Genomic DNA, 21,695 nt, shown 5'->3' on the forward strand with positions numbered 1-21,695 from the left:
AACAGATTTCTAATGGTATTAACATACTTTCTAGTATACTTGATACACTCAGAAATGGTCCCATATGGAAGTTAATGTTTCTATATTCGCTAATTGTTTCCTTTTCTCTGGCCACTGTAGTAATTGTTTCTAGAACAGATAAATTTTTACTAGCTGCTGTTTGTGTGTTGAGGGTATAATTAGGATAATGTATTTCCATAATGACATGGTTAAGTAGGACTAGGTCTCTTTTTTGTAAGGGATTCTGGATAGATTGTAACTGTTTGGTTTGGCAGGAACCTCTCTTGAATCATTTATGTGTTAATGAATGCTGAAGAAGGCACTGAATTTCCATTTCCTTTCTCTGTAAGCTACAAACTGCTTCATGATCTCCCAAACTGTTTTCTTGCCTGTGTGGTGATAGCTGCTGTGTGTGTGCACAAGTGAGGCCAAAGCAGACTCCTCACACACTCACACAGACAGCACAGAAACTGGCTTGGGCTCACAAAGCTGGAAGTCAAACTGCCTAAACCCTGCTTGCAATTTACACTTTATTGTAGCTAAATTAATAGCCAAACAGTACTGGGGCAGTTTTAAATTGTTGAGTGGAAGTGATTGCTAGGTCCATGACTTGAGTGATTTGAGTGGTGACACAAATTCTGGCACATTTGTTTCACCTTTGGGTAAAAGTAAAATCTTCCACATTACTCTGTCGCCAGTGACATTGTAGAATCAGCATTTAGGTATGGATTCTCTCAACATTCCTGCAGAGGTTTATCCTTCCTAGTTCAGGAGTTAATTTCTTTCTCTTTTTGGTTTTCTCAGGTTCTCGAAGCCAGCACCAATGTTCTTGGACGATTCCTTCAGGAAATGGGCACGTATCAGGGACTTTGTACCCCCCTTTGGAATTAAAGGACAAGGTATGAGAAAACTGCAGCTGTTGGAGGAGAAGGTGGTCTGCACATGCTTGCCCCATTTTCTTTTCTGTTTTGAAAACTCAGGTGGTCCTTTGGGCTCAGTTTATTTCCTGTTTGAGAGAATTATTGTATATGCAGTTCTGAGAAATGCAGAAAGGTTTTTACAGCTGAACCATGGACCTTGGAGGCTGGCCTTAGGGAAGATGGTTTAGTACATGTGGAGAGTCAGTGCAACAACGGCAATTGAGACCAACGACCACATTCTAGAAAGAAGCATTTTGACATTGGCTGCCAGAAACCTTGTTGCAGCTTTGCTGACAGCAGCAGAGGGTTCAAACTGGTTTGAAGTGCCTTGGGCTTGGCCACTGATACAAATCTTCATTTTCTTATCATAGGATTTTATAGTTGGTCTACTTATTTACTTATATAACAAGTAAGAAAAGTATGTTCAGATGCTTTGATGATAATTTTAATATGTCCTATCCTCCAGCTCTGGAGCGAGGCAGAAGGGGCTGTGTCTCAGGTGTGCTGTGGAAAGCAGGAGTGGTGCTGGTGGATGAGATGGGAGCCAGTAGCCCGCCCAGAAGATGATCTGTTTTGAGGTGCCAAGCTCCTATTTGTCCCACATGGGCAATCACAGCCTCTGTCTAAGTGGTGGTGGAGCAGAAGGCTTGTGCTCACTGCAGTGATTTACTGCAGACTATCTGAGGTCCTGTGTATTTAATAAGTTTTTGTGGCATTGCATCAACTTGGAATTTTTTTTTCCACTGACAAACTCAAGATTACAGATAATCCTGTAGGAATTTAAATACCTGGTGGAGAAAAAACTGCAACCACAGAAAGCTTGGCTCTGTGTCTCTCCCTGGAAGCAGGTGTGGTAGTTATGGAACAATCTCTGATCAAATCAAAGGCTCTGCTGACAAATTGCTTTTGGCTTGCATCAGTTCCCTTCTTTGTTTTGTCCATTCCTTGTCCAGTCAGTCTTTTGAAGCTCAATAGGAAGCTAATTACTGTCCTCTAAATCAGCCAGCAGGGTTTGCAGCACAGAATTAACAGTGGCAGCACAAGTGGGAGGCTGCTGTGACCACAGCAGGGCTTGTCCCCTTCTAACCAGCTCACAAGGTATACAAAGCTAGGGCAAGATGCCTGGCCAGTGTGGAGGTGGGATTTACAGGTTACATGTGATGTCAGCTAGACCTAATAAAAATCATTCCATTAAACTGAATCCAAATAGAGAAATCCACCAAAAGAGAATGACAGAATGGCTCTGGCAGCCTTCTCTCTGGGTTTGTTGCCAGCTTGTATCACCACTGCAATGTTATGTAAATCTGGTGTTTTATATTGGATTTCCTCAGTTAAAAAGAGAAATGAGAAATTGCCATTATTTAAATGGCTGTGAGCTGAAGCCATGGGACGGAAACCGTTGAATAGGTTATTTTTTTAACACCCTCCTGGGACTGAATTTTGTGCCAAGTTTCAGTCTGGAGCAAGTTCTGTGTGTGGGAGGGTTGAATTATAAATCTGTGTAGCCCCGGATTTCTAATGGCCCTGCTGACAGGCTGTGAGTCCTAGCGATGCGAATGGCGCCCTTTCATGTTACACATCACTTGGAATTCTTGCATCACTCTTTTCTGGCTGTCCCATGGGATGCATTTGGGCTCAGACAACTGATTGGATGATGGAATCAGCACCTCATTAGGGCTTTCAGTCAGGGCCATCTAATGATATCCAAACAAATGATCCAGGCAGGCAGTGTGGAGCTCAGTCACGTGCTGGTGCAAGGTGAAGACTGTCAGAGCTGGGATGTGCATGGGAAAAGGAGTAGTCAGGGTGGCTGAGCAAGTGTAGAGAGATGTGGCTGCATTGACACAGACGGGGCAGGAGCTTTGCTCTGTGTGTACGGCAGCCCCATGACACTCTCAGCTGGGATTTCCGATGTGCACCACACTGGGAAAGGTGGTTGGTGTTTGTAGACACCGACTGCAGCTGAGATGGCAATGGGAAGACCTTGCTGAGAACTGTGGTGAATATCACCTGCTGTTCTTAAGTCACTGTGATCCTTTCCAAGTATAAAACGGCTTTTTGTTTGTTTGGGTCTTTTTGGTTTTTTCGTGTTTGAAATACATCTACAGGATGAGCTCACTTTCAGTGATGCTGCATGTTCCAAGGAACTTCTAGAAACTAATCTGTGGTAGCTTGAAAATGCTACAGTTATGAAACCAAGGGATTATTGGTAGCTTGGAAGCTAATCCACCATTTCTACTTTCTTTTGTTAAAGTTTCTATTCTTACCTAAGTTCTGCTTTGCTTTGTCTCTGGAAAAAAGCTGAATTAAGTCCTTTTTTATCCATCACTTTGTGTTTACTGGTTCAAGAAAGGACAGTTCCAAGATTGCTAGAATGAGTCTTGCAATATTTAGGGGAAAGCAGCTTTTGAGGAGTATTGTCTACTGGGCTGCACTAATTTGGAATAATACATCTCTATAAATTACATGTAAAAGAATAGAAATGGCTCAGAAATTTTCAGGGCAGGACTACTGCTCTTTAAAGGTTATCATATCAAAGAGAAGGCAGTATGCTGATCATTTTGACACAGTCCATCAGAGATTTTCATTTTCTTTGATGAGAATCTGATTGTAAAGACAGCTCTCCTATCTCCAGATGCTTAAAAGTACTCAGTATAACATAGAAAGTTTAACAGTGCTTCTTTGTGAAAGATTTCTTGCTCCTTCACTCCAGTGGTTATTTTCTGATTTGGCCATCAGCCCAGGCAAGGAGGTTTTATGGACAGAGTGCTCCATTCTTGGCAAGAGCATTTGTGTGTAGAAGCCCTCAAGGTGAATAGGGTCCTGAATATGAAAGTTTTTAGACTTTCCCTGAATGCTGCTGGTTGTAAAATGGGCTATTGCAGTAGGAATACTGCACATCCTGTGTCAGATGGGAAACTGCTGCTATTATCAGTTAACAGGCTTAGTGATTACTTGCGTTCTGTGAAAGAGGCACAGAATAAGCAGGCGGCAACCCTGCTGCTTTCTGAGATGAGGTGTGTGTTATGAAGTCTTGATCAAACTCTCTTTGAACAGTGGTTCTGAGAGTCCTCAACTAGTTATTAGAAATAGATGAAGAGGAACTGAAGAGCAGCTGTTGTACCTTTTTCTTAACCTCTCTTAAATGGGTAGAGTTTTAATACATGTTGTAGTTGTTGACTCTGTTCACCAAAGATCTGGACCAAGGATTGGTTCTAATTACTTGATCACAATGCCCAGGAACCTGGGACAAAAGCAGAGGTGATAGCTGTCAGGAATGTTGGAGCTGATCCAGCAGTTTGAAGATGTTGTTGCATTCATCATAGGTGTCTGTAGCCCTTGTGGAAACTCTGTTTCCTCTGTGTGCAGAGAATAGGGGAAATAATAGGTATGAAGAGGTGTGATTATGTTTGGGCACCTTAAATGGTCACTACCAGTACCTAGTTTGGCCATTCTTGTAACAGTGGCTCTAGCTTTTGCCCAGTGACTTCTGCAGCTGGCTGTGAACCCATGAGATTATATTTCAGAACCTGGATCAAGATTTTTAAATGAGGAATGCCCATGTTGACAAACAGGCCAATGTCATGTTTGACTGCACTTGCTTTTAGAAACTGAGATTGCCTGCCACATCAAACTTGTTGTCCCCTACTGTGGGATTTGACGGAGTCTGGAAACGGGATGGGCCACTCCAAGTGCTTGGAAATGATGACTCCATCTCTATTAATAAATAAAGTGGTTGTCCTGTGGTCGTGAACGCTGTTGAGCTCATTGTTCAAACAGATTAACTCCCTGCCCCCCACAAAAATAGAGTGGCTATGTCCAGGCTTCCTATCAAGAAAGGTCACTGGCCTGTATTAGCCTGTGAATGCGTGAGAATTGTAGAGGAGGATGTTTGTTGGCCCTGGTGAGCACATCTGGGACTGTGCTAACACTTTGTTAGTGTGGACTCGAGGAGGACTGTGCAGGACCATGCCCTGCTGCCAGTTTGTTTGCTGGTGTGGTTTGTTTGCTGGTGTGGTTTGTTTGCTGGTGTGTTTATAGTCAAAGTGAGGAACGTGATTAAATTGGTCAACTCTCACAGTTGTCAAGAAGATCAAACTGCAACAAGATGTTGGAACTCAGAAAGCTCCAAATGTCAAGGGTTCCTGTGGGGGACAGCTCCAGCTGCCGAGCACCCTCCTGTGTCCCAGGCTATTGTTTTGGCATTAACTTGGATGTTGGAGTGCCTCCCATATTTCACCATTTGTAGGAGTATAATTTGCTTGTAGGAATTCTTTCCCAGCACCCACCAAGTCTGTTGTTGCAACTTTTGTCAGTCAAGAGCAGGGAGACTGCAGCAATCTTGGGCTCTTGAACAAGTCACATGGAGTTTTTTTTTAATCTAAATTGAAATTTCTTCTTTTGGATTTGCACCTTTTTCTACCAGTGCTTCTATCAGTGTAATTATGGATGTATGAATATGCCCATGCTGTCCATGTAGTTGCAGAGATTCTGTAGCATGTGCACTGCTCTCAGGGTTAAATTTGTCAATGAAGAAGCAATGGAAAAATTGTTTATAGTGTTAGTAAGATTATTAATCCCAGAGGGCCTCCTCCCCAAATTTACCTCTGTAGCTAAAGCAAAAGGAAAGAGTTATTTGGAGAAGGGCAACAAACAAGACTGAAGAAATACCTGACTATTAATAGCATTTCTCAGTACATGTGGTTTGAAGAATATAAAAGGCTTTCAGAAGGAGTAGCTAGTATCTGGCAATCTCTCTGTGTAATGAGGACGGGAGAGTTGCTGCAATTTTTTGGTTTTTTAACTTAAGTGAAAACATATGGCACAGCATGCACTAAAAAACTAAACAGACGTGATCAGTGTAATATCCCTTCCATGCATTTAGTCAGTAATTGTGTCACTGCTTAGCAGTAATTGCATGTCTTCACTTCCACCTTTGTTCCTGCTCAGTTGTTTTCGGCAGAGAGGCTGCTTTGTTGGCCCTGAATCAGTTTGTCTTTGAAGGTGATAGTTACTTCTTAGGGACTGATTCTGTTGTCAGCATCTCAGAATTTCCCTCCCATCAAGCCACTAGGAACCAATTTCTTCCCCATGATGATAAGAGAATATTAAGAACATGTTTGAAATGTTACAGTTTTATCAAATATAATATAAATGACTGGCCAGGAAACTTTGTATTTTCACTTGATACTGGAGGGATGTCTGGAACTGGTGATACATTCAGTGACAAAGGAATTAAGTCTTTGTCCAGACCACCAATGCTAGTGGATTGCTATTGTGCAATGATTAACTGTTCTTGTACTTGGTTTTATTTGGATGTTTTCTTTTGTGTCAGTGCTCCTGGGAAAAGCCATGGTTCAGTGCTGCTCAGCCGTTGTTCACTAGTCTCGTGGGGCGGAGGTCATTCATCTCCAGTGAAAATGTTGAGTTTTCAGGCCTGCAAAAGTTGGCATATCACAATGTTATTGGGAGAAAATCTCCTCTCTTTCCGTGCATGCTCCTTCATAGCTTTTTCTTTTTCATTGGCTTTCTTGGCATGAGCAATACTTAATCTCTGAGAAAACATATGCAGTTGGACATGACAATTTACAGCTGATTCAAGGAAAAAAAAAACATTAGAAAACTAGGACTTTTCTAACCTAATCTTCTTGCTCTTTGTAGAGACTGGAGTACCAAATGCAGTCACCTTCCCTGCATTTGACTAGGTCTGAATGAGGCATTTTATGCTTTAATTCTCCAACTTTATCCTCATTTTGTTAGTGGTACTCTGTTTTACAGATGATTTTCCTCCTATAAGCATTCTTTTGTTCTTCATGTCTTATTCCCCTAACAAAAAAGCAGAAGAGCAAGCATGTACAGAAGAGCCATTAGTTCTGTTCATAGTTGGTATTAACAAGGTTGTTGTTTCTTCCTGAGTTGGAGGCACATTTCTGAACTAGATTCCAGTAGAATTTTGCATTTGACCAAAATTGGTAATAGTTGCCATTATCACGTGGGAATATAGATATAAAAATGTTGATGTTTCCCCAGGGAATTTAGCAGATTTTATAGCCTAAAGAAATTAAATGAGTGATGTGAAGAGGAAAAAACATTGAAAGTTTCAGATGAGGTAGAGGGTTGACTTTTCATTACTGAATAGAACTTTTAAAGGGAAGTAATGTTGTGAATTTTGAAATTAAATCCCTTCTCATTTTTGAGCTCTCATGATGAAAGTACAACAGTGCAGTCCCTTATTTCAATCAAAACTGATGCTTTGCTGTTGAGCGTGCCTAAAAAATAGTCCTGCTCCCAACTCATTAAGAAGGGAGATGCAAACCTTTGTAAGGTTTCATTTAATTGGATGACTCCATATTAGAGTTCTTCACAGAAGTCTTGAATTGCAATGGAAACACAGATATGATATTCCTGTTTTCTATCTCCTGAAGAGAAGAGCAGATACTCTCTGGCTGTTGTGTTTTGAAGTGCCATTTATTAATGCTGCTACAAGGGTCAGAAGAATTAGGAATCACTGTAGTGGTTGCTGAGATTTTTGGCCTTGAAGATATTGCCTGGCCACCTGTGAAGGGTCATCAAAAATGTAGAGCCCTCTATAACAACTGTATTTATTTTCCTGCTTGTCTTTAACCAGCACACTGTGAATCTTTCAAGGACTGTTTTTATTTGGCGTGAATTTGCCTCTTTCTATGGACTTTATTACTTCCTGTGCATTGAACTCAAGTTTAGATAAAAATTGTTAATGCGTGGTTATTGCATAATGTTGCCCATTTTTTTTCATAATTGTTTTTTAAATTAATGTTCCAACTTTCCAAGCCCTGGGATTATGTTGGGAATAAAGCTTGTATTCTGAGAAAACAATCTCTTGGTTGTGAAGAAAAGCTTGGAAAAAAAAATCCCCGAAGGCTCCAAAACGACAATGTAAATGAAGAGTCTAAATGTTATGTATTTTATTTATATCTTGTTATAAAAATAGGCCTTAAGGGCTTTAATGGAGCTTACATTTAATGCATGCCAGGTTCTTCTAAAATTGCTAGGGAGGATACCATGCACATTCAGTCTTTTTTTTTTCTTTTGCTTTGTGTCTAGGCAACAGTACATGCCTCTTGTCTTAATGCCATTAAAAATCATCAATGGAGGTCTTGTGAGGCGTGGCAGTTGTAAGTCCTGCTGTTAGTAAAGTGTGTCTCCAGCAAACCACCTGAACCTGGTACAGCTAGTGACCTCATGAAACCACTGTCTTGTATTTACACACGAGTTTTGATCTGGGGACAGATTCCTCAGTTTGTAGTTAGCTGTTTTTGAGAGCCAGTTCACATGTTTGCAATGCACTGCTAAATTCTGGAATTCTTCATAGCTGCTTTCCCCTGCATTGACCTCCTAAAGTCAGCTGATCAATAATAAAAGAAGTGGTGCAGGGAATTTCAGACACGTTGTGATACCTGTTGTAACCACTGGATTCCCAGCTTCACAAAGGTATGAATAATGTTGGCTGTCTACAGCTGGACATGGTGTTTCTGGGAGAGAGAGTAGAACATGTGGTGAGACCTGGGCCCATGCTGGGCACCAGGGAGGAAAATCACAGAATGAGTCAGGATGGAAGGGACCACACTGGGTCGTCTGAGCCAACCTCCCTGCTCAAGCAGGGTCATCTCAAATCACATATGACAGGACTGTGTCCAGATGGCTCTGGGATACCCCCAGTGAGGGAAATCCCACACCCCCTCTGACAGCCTGTCCCAGGGCTCAGTCACCTGCACATTAAAGAAGTTCTTTCCCATGTTCAGGTCAAACCTCCTGGGAATCAGTTTCTGCCTGTTTCCTCTTGTACCATTGCTTGGCACCACTGAACAGAGCCTGGTCCGTCCTCTGGCACCTCCCCTCAGAGAGTGACAGATATTGATTAGGTCCCTTCTCAGTCTTCTCTTTTCACCTCTGAACAGCCCAGCTCCCTCAGCATTTCCTCATAAGGGAGATGCTCCAGTTCCTCCATCATCTTTGTTGCCCTCCACTGGATCTGCTCCTGGAGCTCCGTGTCCTTCCTGTGCTGAGGAGCCCAGGACTGACACAGCACTCCAGATGTGCCTCGCTAGGGTTAAGTGGAGTGGAAGAATCACCTCCCTTGACCTGCTGTAAAGATCATTCCTCAAAAGATGTGAAAACTTTTCTGTTAAAGGTCATTCCTCAGCTCCCATATGGAGCAAGACCTTAAGGTAAAAAAATGCTGAAGGAAGAATTTTATACAGAGCTGAACTTTTGGGTAGTATATTGAAAAAAAAGTGTATGCACTGGCTTGTGCTAAGAACTTGTTTGTAAATACTGTGATTTGTTTAATCCATAGCATTGGTAGTGTTTAGCTTACTCTCCCCACAAAGCTGACACACACGTGGCATTCTGTTGTGGTGGGACGGGGACCCATGTGCAGTCTCCTGGCAGACTGCACAGGATGTCAGTCTGCCTCACTCGGGTCAGGCCATTCCCAAAAGCTGGAGCTGGTGCCCAGGACCTGCAGCAGTGCTGGCTGGAGGGGTGGCAGCTGTGTGACCACCAGAGGAGATGAGCACCGGCCCTGGCTCCCAGGGCAGACACAGAGCCCTGCAGCAGCACGCTGTCCCCTGGCCCTGAGGCAGGACATTCACACCTTACTGCAGCCACCAGGAGCATGTGAGTGTGCTGCTGGGTTTTGAGGAAGGTGGCTGGTATACACAACTTGAAAAATTACAGCCTCTTCTCTTGGCCTCTTGAGAGTGCACAAATGTCCCAGTTTGCCTGCTTTCAAGGCAGGCAGAAGGTAGACCCTGTAAGATGCCTGCACTAAGCCCTGTGGACTGGAAAGGCCTCCCATCTCTTTTGGTGATACAAGCAAGAAGTTTCTGCCTTAGAAACAACAATTTTAAGTGTTGTTGACATTTACAGTGAAGGTCTCCTCCATTCCTTCACATAAATAACAGAGAAAAAGGCTAGAATTGAGACTTAGGCTGATTCTCACTGTGTGGTCACTGTCTGCCTAATTTCTAACTATTTAGTTTTTCCAAATGTCTGAAAATTTCAAGGTCAACCTGAAGTCAATATGTACTGGTGTTCAGATCAATCATGCAGTACCAAGCTGCCTTTTGAATCTTCTGATGTTGTAAGGCCAAGTTGATAGAATATGTCAAGATAACTCAGGATTCTTAGATAAATGTAGTTGACTCCTCCTCTAGATGGGAGAAAAATGTGCAGAGGCTTCTTGCTTTGTTTTTATAGTAAAAGTGCATGCATAGTGGTTGATAGATGAATGGGTTAAATAATCTCCCACTCTCCCCAATGAACTAAATTCTCCATGACAAAAAAAATATCTATAATAAACAGGCTATGGCTGAAGAAAACTGCTCTATATTGCTTGCCCTGCTGATGTGCTCATGTAGACAACTTGGCCTTTCTTTTGTCCTTGCACAATTTCAGTCACTGACTTCCAGGCAGTGGCTGTACATAAATCCTGTTTCTTGAAGCAGGAAGGAATTTTTCTTTGTAGTATTTGTTACATGTACTTGCACTTGCATTATTTTCACTCAGTACACAGGTGTCTAAGGCAGACTGTGCTCATCACCCCTTCAGTTTCTTACCCTGGAGAGAACATGTCTCATCCATTGACTTTACATAATGCAGCTGCTTTCCTGGTGCCCAATTTTCTTTAGTCACAGCCTGGAGGCGAGCCCTGATATCGGGTACCTGTGTTATTCTTTGCAGTGGGTGATTGCAGGTGATCCTCCACCTTGCCCCAGCTGTATTGAAAGATCCTGCCAGTGGTTCCTTACTGCTCCTAACCACTTTGTGGTCTTGTGCAATGTTGCAGGTCAGCCACAGCAGCATCTGGTGATCCTTCAAACCTTTCCCCAGGAAAATGCAGAAAATGCAGTAACTCCTTCTGGAGGAGGTCTTGTCTTTCCATCCTCGTGCCAGCATCAAGGTTCAAGTGCAAGTGCCCACCTTAGCAACAGTGCAGTAGAGTTCCAGCTCAACCACAAACATCTAGTGCCTGCCCCCTGCCCCAGCCATTAGCTTTTCCTGGCTTGTAGCTCCTGCCTTCCAAAAAGAGGGCTAGACCAGATGAACTTAATGCCACTTTCATTCCTGATGTGGGTGAACACTTGACAGTGAAGTACTTTGTCTTTTATTGAGCTTCATTTGGCAATTTTGAATAGTAACACTGAGATTTGTGCAACTTCCAAAACTTTTGGATGCCACGTATTGTTGGACTGTGGAGTCTGCTGAAGAGCTATTTTCTATTTGTCCCTTCATAATCTGTACTGAATGCTCAATATTGTTGTGTTTTGTTTTAGTTTGGGAAGCACCTCCATTCCAAATGCTGCCATATCCACTCCTGACGTAGTTTTATTTCATTCCTGAGCAATCAGTGAGAGGGCATTGCTAATTATCTTGCAAGATGAGTAAACCAGAATCATTTGAGTGCATCACTCAACTCTATTCTTTTAATGTTTTTTCTAAAATAGTCCATGGGATGCTCTCCAAGTAGTGCAGGGTGTAACTTGTGGGTGATAAAGCAAACCTGGCATAACAAAAGCTTGGTAGATGGGAGGTTGCAGCCCTTGACATGCAATCCTTTGATGTCTTCTCTGAGAATGTGGGAAAAAAAAATCAGTAAAGTATGCTGTCCAGCAAAAGTCAAGGTGTGAAGCAGGCCAAGGAGAGGACTATGGCATGATGCCATTAGAGGTCACAGCAACCTACTGCTTTTAGGGCAGATTCAGGGGAATAGCATTCCTGTTGGAGGGGAAGCCTACTGCCCATGCATCAGAAGAAATTCTTGAGATGAAGGAAAACTAAACACCACTTTTTGTTATCAAAGTTGCTTTTACCCTTATAAATTGCCTCGTCCCTTGCTCCACTCCAAACTAGGATCTGAAGGTAATCACACTCCCCAGCTTGCAATGGTTGGCAGGTGCTATCAGTGCTGCCATATCAAAAACTCCCCCGAATCTCAAAGTAATTGTCAGAGTTTTCTGTTTATCACCTTTGTGTGTCTGGCCAGCTTATTGTCAGGTTCAAAGCTGTTTGGCACATGGGCTGCCTTGAGCTCCTGTGTTTATCCCACACATTTGTCCTGTTGCTGCTGAGGAAGGACACAGTGGAAAAGAACAGAATCTCCCCTAACTGTGCTGATTGCAGTAATTCATGTCTGTCAGGAAAGCTGTTTAAGATTGAGGTGAAAAATCACTTGTTGTCAGTTTTCTTAATGTTTCTGTACCGTTTTTAGTCTTTCATAAAGAAATGAGACTTATTTGTTCATTTTGACTGATGTTTCATAAGAACTCTTGAATTAGTTGATATATTTGAGAATATTAGAATATTTGCTATCTCCCAAGCAGAGATGGAAGGCGACTAATGGTTCACAATCTTTCCCAGTATAGATAAAGCTCAGAAAAGCCATATTCAGAATTGCAAAGGGAAGTGATTGAATGTCCATATGGATCCAGGAGAATTCTGAGCTCATGGAATAGAAATCATTGCAAGTTACTAGATACAAGGAATCTATGTCTGATATATGAAATCTCCGATTTGAAAACAGTTAAATAGCAGTAGAGAATTTCAGGGAATATATCTGTTGGCTTTGGTTTTGTTCTCCTCTTAGGCATCTGCTTAAGACCACAGGTAGAATCAGGATTTGGAGGCAGATGGATTTTTTGTCAAACGCAGTACAGACATTCTGAAGTTACTGATACATTTGTAAATACGGACTAGACACAGCCTTACTGCTTCTTGGCCCTGGTTGAGTCATTGTAAAGGAGTTTGGATCTCTCTGGGGGAGAGAGGTGGAAAAATTAGGGGCAAATGAAAAATCTAGAGGGAAGCAGACTCTAAAGTTTCCATAGCCAATGGAATTATATATATGTAATCATTGCGCTTCTGCAACTTAATGCATTTAATTAATGTGTGTGCCTAAGCTTGCATAACTTACACCCCCTGGTTGCTGCAGCATTTGCAGGGTATCAGGGCAGGCTGCAGTTCCATGGGAATTTCTTTATGCAATTATGGTGCTTTAATTGAACAAAGACAGACTGAGGAACCTAAACTGAAAGTAACCCACAGAATAAAAAGCCTCCGTTTTAGCCTGGTTCTGTTTCTGCATCCAGTTCAACACTCAGCCACATAAAAGCTTTTCTGAAGGCCAGCAGTGACAGTGATGCTGGCCTTTTCATGTCTGAAGTGTTTGTGAGACTGTCATCTCAGGGCAGGGGATATGAAATCACTGCTATAAAATGTACGGTGCGTGTTCCCTGTGACACTCTCGTGCAAGGCAATTGCACACTGCATCAGAATTTGGCACATAACGTGTCTTTGCAGGCTGTGTGTGAAGGTCATTGTCCAGAGAAAATAGGAATATTCAGCTTAGTGTTCCTTCCTAATGAGAACCTTTCAGTTCCTTCAAGTAACTGCTTCAGATGCTTTACTCCACATTGTTCCTCATTTCTGTTAGAAGTCAGAACTTGTTCCTAATGTCTTCTTCCTTTCTCCCCAGATAATCTGATCAAAGCCATCCTGTCAGCAACCAAAGATTATCGTCTAACTCCAGCTCTTGACAGGTAAGATGAGACCTTCAGAACAGAAGGAGTAGAAGTGATTCTTTTCCATATGTCCTAAATAAATTTTGTTAGACATATTTTGCCAGAAATTATTGCCAGTACATTTGAATGTGGATGAATAAGTTAGGAGCTGAAAACTGAGTCCTCTTTAGAGTAAATCTGCAGACTCTGGAGACCTCTGTCAAGTCAAACATAAGTAGAAAAAAGCATTTAGCTTTTGACTATTTCCTACTCATTTGTTTCATATGTTGTTACAAGACATCATCTTGCCCTGTTTTCAAATAGGTAAGTAGCAGGTTTTCAACAAACACTGCTCTTTTCCAGCCTTTCTGACAAAGCAACAGAATCACAAGGAACTTTAGAAGGAAAGAAAGGACTGGCTTATTTCAACAATGTTTTTCATTAATACCTCACTCTCAGAGTAGGAATGTTTGGTTGTGTTGGCCAAGCCTGTGCTAGGATGAACAGGATAGCAGCCTCCTGGGTCCTGTGATATTTGAATTGATGCCTTTAGAAGAAGATCCTTTGATTCTTCAGTTCTGTTGTAGAGGTTGTTTCTGAAATTCACTGGCATGTTTACAATCAGCTTCCCAGTGATAGTCCTTTAGTCCTTCCTGTCCTTGCTTTTCTGTCATTCCTTCCATTTTTCCTGCAGGTTTGGTTTAGTGCCACCTCCCAGATTAGGGATAGTTTTTTTTCAGAAGCTGTCAGAGGTTTTTACTCTGGGACCTGAGCTCTTTTCTAAGTCCTGGTAATACATCTTTCCAGTGGTACTTAACCCAGGCTGACAACACAGCTCCTGCTTTCTAAACACATGGGTTTTATTTCCTGGCCCAGCTCCCCTTCTGCCCACTTTTGGTGGCAAAGTTCATAAGCTTAACCAGTCTTTCTGTAGGTCCCTGCATCTCTCATGCTGATTTGTAGAGCTTGCCTGCTGTAGTTGGGAGTTACTCTCTGTGTGAAAGCTTATTCTTAGTCTTGCACAGTCTATGTGTTAATTTAGGTTTCTTTGAAGTTTGCCTTGCCTCACAGCAGTGCCAGATAGGGTTACCCTTCAGACTTTGGATTAATTTGAGAAATTATGTCCAGAAGGTAAAACCATTTTACAAATGACCTTCTTAGAGATTTTGCGCACAAGTGAGTCTCACCCATCTGGGGTTTATCTCAGTTCTGGTTGGAGACTTAAGATTTTAATCTGTTGAAAAATCCACATATAGACTCTTTCAGAAGGTTGCTCATATGAAATTAGTGTTAATGACAGAGGGCAGGTGGAAGATTCTTGCAGGGAAGGTTAATGTAGTTGTGACTCTTGCTGTTCACCTGTTTTTGAGGAGTAAAATGTTTCAGGCTTTTTAAAAGTAATTTCACAGGAGATTCCGAAGCATAATGACTCTGGCATGAGCTGCTCACCTTGGTTTGTGTTCTTTTTAATGAGTTTGGTGCAGAGGTAGGAAAGATCTTAAGCCTCATAAAATGTATGCAAAATCCATGAGATACCAAGTGCAAATGAGCCTTCAGGAACAGGCTAGACATTTATTTCTCTGGTTTTACAGCAACAAGGTTTGGTGGTGTGTAACACACAGGTATCTTGGGGCAGTACTGCTTCCTTGGGAATTGTGATAAATCCCTATCAGTGGATGTTGGTTGTGTAGTACATATGCATCACAATCCAATATCTCCCAAAGCCCTTCTAAGTGAGCAGGTCTTAGGAAGGATAAAAACAGAAGTGTTTATGAGAGAAAGGGACTCAAGGAGGCTTGGGATAACAAGCTAGAAAGTAAGAGCCTAAAGGAGGAGGTGGATGAAGCTGCAACAGAGGAGTTTTATTAGGAGAAAGAGCTTGAGAACTGAAGGAGGTGTTAAGTCTGCCATAGTGCTGCTCTGGCAAACCAGCTTGGTGAGCAGGGCACAGATGAAGACTTGGGTATCATTCCAGAAATATTCTTCAGTTGTAGTCATCACTGAATTCCAGTGCCACCAGCAATGGGTATCTGCCATTTTGGATTCCTAAAAAGTTGGTGGAGAAGACTGGTGGATGAGGGCTAGCTCCTTTCTCATCTTGTCTCAAGCTCCAGGTGGATCCTCAGAGTTCCCCTCCATGGCAGCACCAGTGTGCCTGGGGCAGAGCCTTGGGTTTAGCTACCCCCTTGCTGCTCACTGGTCAAGGAGAAAGTCCAGATCTCTCCCCTTTGCTCAACACCTTGAAGCAACTGGAGAAAGCCTGACTTAGAGGACCTTGAAAGGTCCCTTCCAACCCAAACCAGTCTTGGTTCTATGATAGAGAACTGAGAAAATGTCCTATTGTGGAAGAATTAGATAAGAGACACAAGTCAAGTTTGTGAGGTTCAAGGGGTTGGGCTTGGGAGACCTTGTGAACCCTTCCACTTGTAGTCTCTCCAAAGTCCAGTGGGCTGATTCTAGAAGCAGGAAAAATGCTCCAAGTTCACCTTCTTTTCAGAATGGAGTTACACCAACATTTTCTCTGTTGGCAAGTCTAAGAAGCCATATTTGCTACTGCTGCTGCCCTTCTCCTTGTGCTGCTGCTATTGTTTAAAAGGGGACTTCAAAGCAGATCAGTGAGATGGTTCCAGTTTATGAGCTTTTCTCTCAACCCAGGTCATTCCAGTGACTTCATTTCGAGTCCCCTCCCACTGAAGAGCTGTGTGGGCACAGAGCTGGAACAGCAGCAGGAGAGGCAGAGGCTGGGATGGGTGGGGAGGGTGAGCACTGCCCAGCCCATTGGAGTAAGTGTTCGTGTAACTATACACTGAAAGCAGCTTTCCCAGGGGAAGGGTGGGAGAGGCAGGAAAGGTGAGGTCAGAGCAGTGCGTGAGAGCACAGAAAGGAAGGAGAGGATTAGAGTTGTGTGGTGGAGGATATCTACACCAAGTCTTTGGTCTTGTTCCTATCCAAGCTTCTCCATTTCTGCCCTCCTTCACAAAGCTGGTCCTTGAGAAGTTGCATTCACTTGCCTCTCATAAGCCCTGGAAATGAACTTTGTTTGATTATTCCTGTGCTAAAGGGCATCCTGATGCACCTTTCCTGACACAGTGTACTGACATGGTGCTGAAATGAGGCAAACGTGATCCTTCCAGGTATGCGTGCACTTTTCATCATCCCACAGCAGCTTTGCCAACTCACTTCCACTAATCCCTCCATTGTGTTGTAGCTAGGAGCAGCTGGAGGGCATGTGCACAAAGGCTGTGGTTCACACCTGTAACACAGTGTGCATGGTGCCCTGCTTTCTCCATGACTCCTTATTACAGCACCGTTGAGAGCTTGAGTTTATAACTATCATAGTCTTTACAAATGCAGTATATTACCTGAACAAGTGAGGAAAGGATTTGATAGAACAAGAATGGTGTGTGTCCCCCTCTGGTTCAGGCTGATAGCACCCATTTAAGTAACAGAGTATGTTAAGCCTCCTTAAGCACCAGCTACCCTAAAGATGTATTTTTAATTATTCTGTTATATCTTTCCTCAAAGCCTTCAGATCCAAAGTTGTGTAAAGAAAGGCTTTGTGGTTTTTCTCCCCTGACAAATCCCTAAAGCACTTTGATAAGAGAGAAGAGGAAATAGGAATTGCTACAAAGTATACACATGTTTACAGTTCTATATTGTTCAAGAAAATCTGCATGAATCCTGCTTTTGGTGCAGATGAACTGAACCTTGGAGTATCTGTGTCAGGAGTCTGTACATCTGGCTGCAGCTCCCAGCTTAGGGCTTTAGGGAGTATCTGTTGTGGAAAGTCCATGACCGTCCTTCATACCACCCTGGTAGCAAACTGAAACATGGGATGTGTCTCATGTGCTCAATCCTTGAAATCTTCTGGAAAAGAAATAGGGCTTTGACATACTGTGTAAACAAGCACAAAGGTGTTTGCACACTTCTTTGTGGAGAAACAATTGAGCTGTAACTGATGCTGCTTGCACTGTGTATTTCTTCACCCAGAAACTTGCCCGGAGCCAGCAATGACTGTGCAGGTTTCCCATGCTCAGGCACAATCAGTAGACAGAGTACATTTGAAAGAAATTTAAGCTGTTAGAAGATCAAAGATGAGACCTTAGGGTCAGAAAGTTACTAATGAAAAATCTTATCTGCAGACTTAAGGAAAAAGGAGAATGCATTTAAATATGTCAGAACCATGAGGGTAGAAGAGTGGTTCAGACATGAAGCTGGGCAAAAGTGATTAACCTATCAATTACAGTGAGTAAAGGCAGAACCATTCAGTTAAGTATTTGTTTCATTTTTGGGGGTAAAGATAGAAAGATGTCTCATTTTACAGCAACAATTAAATACTTTGTGATTCTTTTATTAGTAACTACAAGGATATTAAATGACAATTATATGTCTTTTAAAGTCAGTAAGCAATGAAGAGTTAAATAAAGAATTCTTGTTGTTATTACTGTTTGCTTTTTAGCCCTTCCTGGAATGTTTGAGAAAATAGCAAATGTGCCATTCCTGGAGAAATATGGGAGATAATAAAGAGGTAGCTGTAAGTCGATTAGTTTGGTTTTGCAGGAAAAATCCTGCAGAGGACAGAGCCAGAATGGCAGCATAACTGACGTTATGTTACTTTGGCTCTGTGGAAATTAAATCTTGCCATGTAGAAGATATATTTTTAGATGAACTAGAAGCTTGAATGGTAAAGGTAAACTTTTAGAAGCACACATTAGTTATTTGTCTCAGTCCATTATGTTCTGTTTCTATACTACACCATTTAGAGGTATCCTTTTTAGGAATAGAATATGTTACACAGCTTGAAAAAATTGTCAGTGTGGAGAATTAATCCTTTAGTGACACTTGTAGTGAAATCCTGCTGGCAGGTGTTCACAGGGGCTAAACCAGTCTGGAGTAAATGTGAAATTCCACTAGGAAAATTTTCCAGAACCAAAGACTGGGAAAGTAACGAGCAGGAGGGCCAAGTCAGTCCTGACTATTTTGTTGCATCCTTCACTGGAGCCAAATCAAAAATCAGGCATCACCAAGGCAACAATTCAGGTCATGTTTACAAGACGAGGATTAAATTCTGCAAACCAGTGACTGTAAGAAGAGGATTGGAATGATGTAAGTAAAATCTCTGTGTAAAAGGCACTCTACCTTGAGCAGCATTAGCTCTGAATGCTGGTCTTCCAGAACCAGTACTCAGGAGATCTGGGAAATTGGGAATTGTTCAGGGACGTGCTGCAAGTGTGAGTCAAGACCTAGAAGAGCTGCCATACCGTGCAAGATGTCATGAGCTCACTCCAGTTTGTTTGGTGAACAGAAGATTAGGAGTGGGGTTAGATCAATCGATGAGTCCTGTGTGGGAGCAGGGCCATGAAGCTGCTGGAACAGCTTTGGCTTGTGGAACTGGTTCTTCTGTCTCATGTGCAGCAGCTTATGCTCACCAGTCTGCCCTGTGAGAGGCAGATGTTTGTACACAGTGCTTTCTCAGCCAGTGGATCTCATGCAGATGTGGAAGGGACTGCTGACAGTAGATGGTGCTTTAATTTAGCAGGAAAGTGAAGAAAGCGATTAAGTGGTTTGAGGTTGAAACAAGCAGATCTGTATTCAGAATTGGTAGGAACTTCCTAACAGTAAGTAGGAAGAGGATAGAGTGGAGTGCCTGGAGCTTGCAGCCTTTGGATTTCAGCACTGTATTCTTCTTCAAAACAGAAAATTCAAAAGGAGTCATAGCTGAGTAGAGAAGGTACAGTATTTCACCCAGCAGTCTGTTTTTTAGGAGGTTAAACTTTCCTGTCATAATCATCAAAAGAGTGTATTTCCTTCTGAAATATCACTTGGCCAGAATTGAACTATGTCTCTTTCTCCCTCCTACAACACCTTTTCCTTGAAGGTTTTGACAAAGCCGCTACCATCTTTGTCACTCATTTTGGTGTACTTGGGGCTGACTCTCCCTTCCCTCTTTGTCACAATATACTGCTTGAACCAGATCTTATGTCTGATTTCTCGTCATTGCCAGAACTGGTTTGCTTGGGGTTTTTTTGCTATGCCATCATCTATAAAATTCTTTCTCTATTGTGGTTTGATTATCATAAACACACACATTTCTTTAGCCCTTGGGAATACTGGGCTAATATGTCCATCTGCATGAGGAAGTTTTTTCTTTTGGAAAGGCTTGGATCTGCAGTGGAACTTTATCTGGGCAGGGGAAGCTGTTCCTTAGCATTTCTTGGTGCTGTTAATTCTGCACGTGTCTCCAGCTAATGTCTCTGTCAGCAGAGTGACCTTCAGTGGTTTAGCTGAGTCTTTTCAGTGCCCTCCAGCCCTGCTCTGCAAAAAGGGACCCCACATAAACACAGCTTTCCTCATGCCGGCTCTTGAGACTTAACACAGAGAGGACAGCCCAGAAGCAACCAGTTGACTGTGCCTGGGACTAGGAAGGCTGCCTAGTTCAGGAATCTGCTCCAAACAACTGATTGCCTTGGACCCTTTCCGAAAAAGGCTCTGCAGACACGTATTCCTTCAGTGAACTACCAGAGCTGGAGGCACACTGCCAGAAGAGCCAGCTGCATTTGGGATTAGATGGCTGGAAAGAAGTCCTTTCTCTGTCTTCAAAATAAAATCGCTTTTTAGCATCTGCTGCAGAGTTCTCGTGACTCAGGGTTCCACGAGAAACTGTTCTCTTCCTTCTCTTTCCTGTTTCTTTGTTGATTAAGGTTATTTTCCTTCCCTTTCCTCACCTATTGGGTCTCCATATATATTTCCTACTGGACAGGCATGGGGGGGGGGGGAGGGTGTCTTTTTTTCTCTCAATTGAATGTTTTTCTGTCTCTTGAAGTCTCACCATAACAGCAGCAATTTTGCTCTCAGCAAGGTGAGCACACCCCAGACACCTGGCAAGATCTGCCTGCACTCATAAAATCACTTGGAGAGAAGACTTCCTCACTAAGCCTTTGGTTTATTGTTGTTTCAGTGCTGAATGAATAATGAGATGGTTCAAGTAAACAGATGGGTTTGATTCAAGCCCATCATACCAGGGGTGTGGGGGGAGACGAGCTGCTTGTCCTGACAGCTCATTTCATTAGGCCACACGTGGTGTGAGGTGTTGAAAGCAATTTATCACATGTAATGCCTGGGCATGATGAGGTGAGCTGAGGATCAAGTGTATCTCTGTCCCCCTCTTAATTCTTCATATTTACAGAGGTTTCCTGTAGTTCTCAGATGCATGCAAACTAAATATGTGCTCTCTGTGTGTTTGAAGTTCTGCTACAAAAATCACTTCTCTGTTTCTTCCACAGCCTCAGCTGCCGGCGATGTATTATTGTAGGAAATGGTGGAGTACTTGCAAATAAGTCATTGGGGTTAAAAATTGATGACTATGATGTTGTTGTCAGGTGAGTCTTTGGCATTACAGTTCTTTCCCATATTCAGTTTCTGTATCAGTTCACTTGCTATGCAGGCAAACTTTAACCTATACTAGTGACAGTATCCCTTTGTATGGAAGCATTAACTTACAGGGAGAGTAAAAATAGACATGAGTTTAAAAAGGTTTGTTATAAATGATGATCACATCAAAGGGTAAAGGCATTCCTCAAGCTTTCTGTTTTCCACAGCTTCTTGGGAATGTGGTCTCTTGTATGATATCACTTGAACCTTCCCTTCATAGCTCCTTTCTAAAATCTGCTTTTGTGATGCCCTTAGGTGGTCAAGCAGTAACTCACACTGCTGGATCTGCTCCCAGATATATTCCTGCGGTAGCTCAGGACAGTATTAATGGTTGTCCATGTGTAGCATTCCCCAGGAACTGCACCTCACAGTTAGGATGGGCAGGACTAAGAGTGGTTCAGCACAGGGTGTTAGGAAGCAGGAAGCCTCTAAGAGAGAGGACCCAGCAGTGATTAAACACCTGTAAGTGTGCCCTAGAAACTGGCAATACTTTGGCTCTGGGTCTCTGGAGATGACAATGTTGAATAAGGCTGCAGAAGCAGAGTGGTGGGAGTGCCAAGGACTACAGTCAGAGTCAGAGCTTCTTGCTTTTGCTGAGGACCTGGATCATGGCCATCTCAGAATGCCTGAAAAACGTGCTGATATGTGAAATCACAGGTCTAGTCATAACTCTCAGTAATAAATCTGTCAAGTCAGGGAGGCGTTCTGGGTGACTGGAGATTAACAAACATAATACCTGTACTAATGGAGAGTGAGAGAGTGCGTGTAGGAGGGAGGGAGGATGTGCTCTAGGGAGCTACGGACC

At 42.6% G+C, this 21,695-nt stretch overlaps 1 protein-coding gene across 8 annotated transcripts in view; it reads left to right on the forward strand.

Moving 5' to 3' along the window:
• ST3GAL3 (ST3 beta-galactoside alpha-2,3-sialyltransferase 3) overlaps window positions 1-21,695 on the forward strand; it is a 172,364-nt gene that overhangs the window by 104,311 nt on the left and 46,358 nt on the right. For all 8 annotated transcript variants that reach the window (XM_063165932.1, XM_063165931.1, XM_063165937.1 and 5 more), the window contains 3 exons: window positions 805-899; window positions 13,435-13,498; window positions 20,743-20,838. In XM_063165932.1, coding sequence (XP_063022002.1) covers window positions 805-899; window positions 13,435-13,498; window positions 20,743-20,838 — 255 coding nt within the window. The remainder of the gene's footprint in view (window positions 1-804; window positions 900-13,434; window positions 13,499-20,742; window positions 20,839-21,695) is intronic.

The sequence above is a fragment of the Melospiza melodia genome, chromosome 11 (genome assembly GCF_035770615.1).
Source record: "Melospiza melodia melodia isolate bMelMel2 chromosome 11, bMelMel2.pri, whole genome shotgun sequence".
NCBI classification, from domain to species: domain Eukaryota; kingdom Metazoa; phylum Chordata; class Aves; order Passeriformes; family Passerellidae; genus Melospiza; species Melospiza melodia.